This window comes from Cryptomeria japonica, chromosome 4 (genome assembly GCF_030272615.1).
Source record: "Cryptomeria japonica chromosome 4, Sugi_1.0, whole genome shotgun sequence".
Classification (NCBI taxonomy): Eukaryota; Viridiplantae; Streptophyta; class Pinopsida; order Cupressales; family Cupressaceae; genus Cryptomeria; species Cryptomeria japonica.
Genome location: NC_081408.1, coordinates 501,850,760 through 501,853,430, shown reverse-complemented (window position 1 = coordinate 501,853,430; position 2,671 = coordinate 501,850,760). Strand labels below are relative to the sequence as shown.

The 2,671-nt window shown below is 31.9% G+C and overlaps 1 protein-coding gene across 1 annotated transcript; it reads right to left on the bottom strand.

Annotated features, from left to right (window-relative positions):
• Positions 1–1,298: 1,298 nt before the first annotated feature.
• On the bottom strand, positions 1,299–1,637 carry LOC131031401 (uncharacterized). The gene has a single exon (XM_057962519.2). The coding sequence runs from the start codon at positions 1,635–1,637 to the stop codon at positions 1,299–1,301; it is 339 nt and encodes a 112-aa protein (XP_057818502.2).
• Between the last annotated feature and the right edge of the window lie 1,034 nt (positions 1,638–2,671).

The window sequence follows — 2,671 nt, the reverse complement described above, 5'->3', positions numbered from 1 at the left end:
GTGGGAATTATGGACTTATGTTGTATTTTTAGATGCCATGAGATGGCTTGTGCTCTACCTTTCTTGTAGTCTCCTCAAGGTATTTGGTCAACTTCCACCCTTGTAAAAACATCACATATTGTGAAGAAGTTTAGTCTTGGTTGGGAAAGTGTTTGTTGAGTGTTTCCCTTGCTTGTTTATGTTTTCTTGAGTGTAACCTATCTAGGGCTTGGTTCTCCAAGCTCGGGGGTGGCTTCTAGTAAGCCTAGGCTAGGAGGTGAGCTCTCCACAGTCATAGCCATAAATTTTATATTGCAGGTTGCTTGTAAGAGAAGAAAAGAAGAAGGCTTGAGTGGATCATATATTTAGTTGTATTTTAGTAGCAAAATGTATATGTCTAGGAAGCCCTCATTTAGTGGGAATGAGAGGTTAAGATTGAGATCTATCTATTTCAAAAGTTATCAAATGTATTGAATATACTATTTATTTTAGTTTCATTATGAAATAAAGATGTAACAATTACTTGAGCATATTCCTGCAAAGAAAAGAATAAAGAAATAGGGTTATTTCCATTTAGCTATTTGAGGTAATTTTTATCAATAACTACTTGTTGCAATATATTAGGACATAGATTTGTTTATGCCTTATTGAGCTTTTGAAAAGAAATGAAAATAGTTAGAAGCTAGCAGTGCAATGCAAAAAAAAAATATAGTGTAAATCTAAATGTTAATAAAGTAGTCTTTTTTGAATAAAAAAAAGAAATATTGATCTACATTTATCATTTGAACTCAAAGAAAGCATAAATAGATATTTTAAGGGTTATTATTGAAATATACATTATATCTGTTTATTGTTTAAATGAACTTTAGAAAATGTTATTTCGCAGCTGTGAATAAAAATAATTTTGTCTTGTTTTTCCATTAGGTAAAAGCATGTTAGTGGAAAATATATAAATCTAAATATTGTCACTTTTAAATCAAAGGAAATCTATATGTTTTGAAAGGAAATAATATTTATCCTATTCTATTTCTATTGAAAATAACTAGCTCTAAGTTAAGGGAAAACAATAGTAGATTTAAGTATTTTTTTTTATGCATGTAAATTTACATTCTCATTATCTATAATTTTTGCATTTGTATAATCTGTTTAAAAAAAAGAGAGATATAAACCCAAAAGGAAGTAGACTATTAATAAACTGAAATAATAATACATTGGTTTTACTTTAAATACCCTGAAATTAAATCTTACCCTTTAGCAGCCTATTGTATATATATATATATATATATTATTTTTTAAAATTTATGCTCTAGCCAAGAACGTTATGGCAGAAATGGGGTAGCCAAACCCTGCAGGCCGCGGCCACTGGGTGGTCCACGACCTCCACAGTGGGCCGTGCCACCGAGTGGACCACAACCCCCACAGTGGGTCGCGCCACTATGTGGGCCGCGGCCACCAGGTGGTCCATGACCTCCACAGCGGGCCGTGCCACTGTGTGGGCCATGGCCACCAGGTGGTCCGCGACCTCCACAGTGGGTCGCGCCACTATGTGGGCCGCAGCCACCAGATGGACCGTGACCCACTGGTGGCACCGCGGCTACCGACCTCGACCTTCTGAGGATACACTCCCCCCCCTCATGCCCTTCACCTTCCTCTGTCATCTAGTTTCCTTGCCTGTTTGTACACACATGGTTAAAAAAAAAAATATGTTGAAAGAGAAAATAAGCCCTAACCCATATATGGGTTAGGGTTAGTTATTGAAAATATGAGGTAAGAGAAAGTTTTAGAGTAAAAGAAAACAAACCCTAGTTAGGGTTTTAAAAGGGTATAATCATAAAATATTGAGTAAGAGGAGGGAAAATATCCCTCTAAGGTTTGAAATGAAAATATTCATTTAAGTGATTATTTAGTTTAATAGATTAGTGGGATTTAATGGAAAAGTAAAGAATTAGTCTATATTGGGTTAATTTTATTAAAGAGGATTTTTTATGAGAAATTTTATACAAACTAAGGATGGAAATTCAACCTAGGGGTAATGTAAATGATGAAAATTAAATATTTAAGAGTTAATGCTTGAAGGAGTAATATTTAGCAATTTGATTTAAGTTAAATAAATACTATTTAGAGATTTTAATGATAATGGGAGAATTTAATATAGATTATTAAACATGTATCTATAAGAGGATATTGTAGTGGAATTATGTATATTTCTAAAATTAGTTACTGGCCTTGGTCTTGTGAATGTGATTAACCCAAGCGAAACCATTTAGTAAATAATATAATTAGTATAATGGCATTTGTCACTTTAATTTTATTTGGTCAATAATTAATATTAATACATTAAAGTTGTATTAATATTAAATTAATAGATTTAAGAATTTAATTAAGTTATAGATGAAGGATATAATATCAACGATGAGGGAAGCTTGATATTAGTTAAATAAAGGATAATGAATCAAGTAATTATATTAATGTTTATTTTAGTAGAAGTTGATCTAATTAAATATTACAAAACGTAACTGACATGAAAGGGGCAATTGAGTGAATTTATTATTGTCCTTATAAAATTAAATTGTTTTGCTTGAGTTTAAGAGTTATTGCAATAGTTATGTAAGAAGATTCTTATTTAATCGTCTAAGAATTTTATCGAAACCTAAGCCTTCTAGTTAAGTTGTATTTCATCGCTCACTTTAGA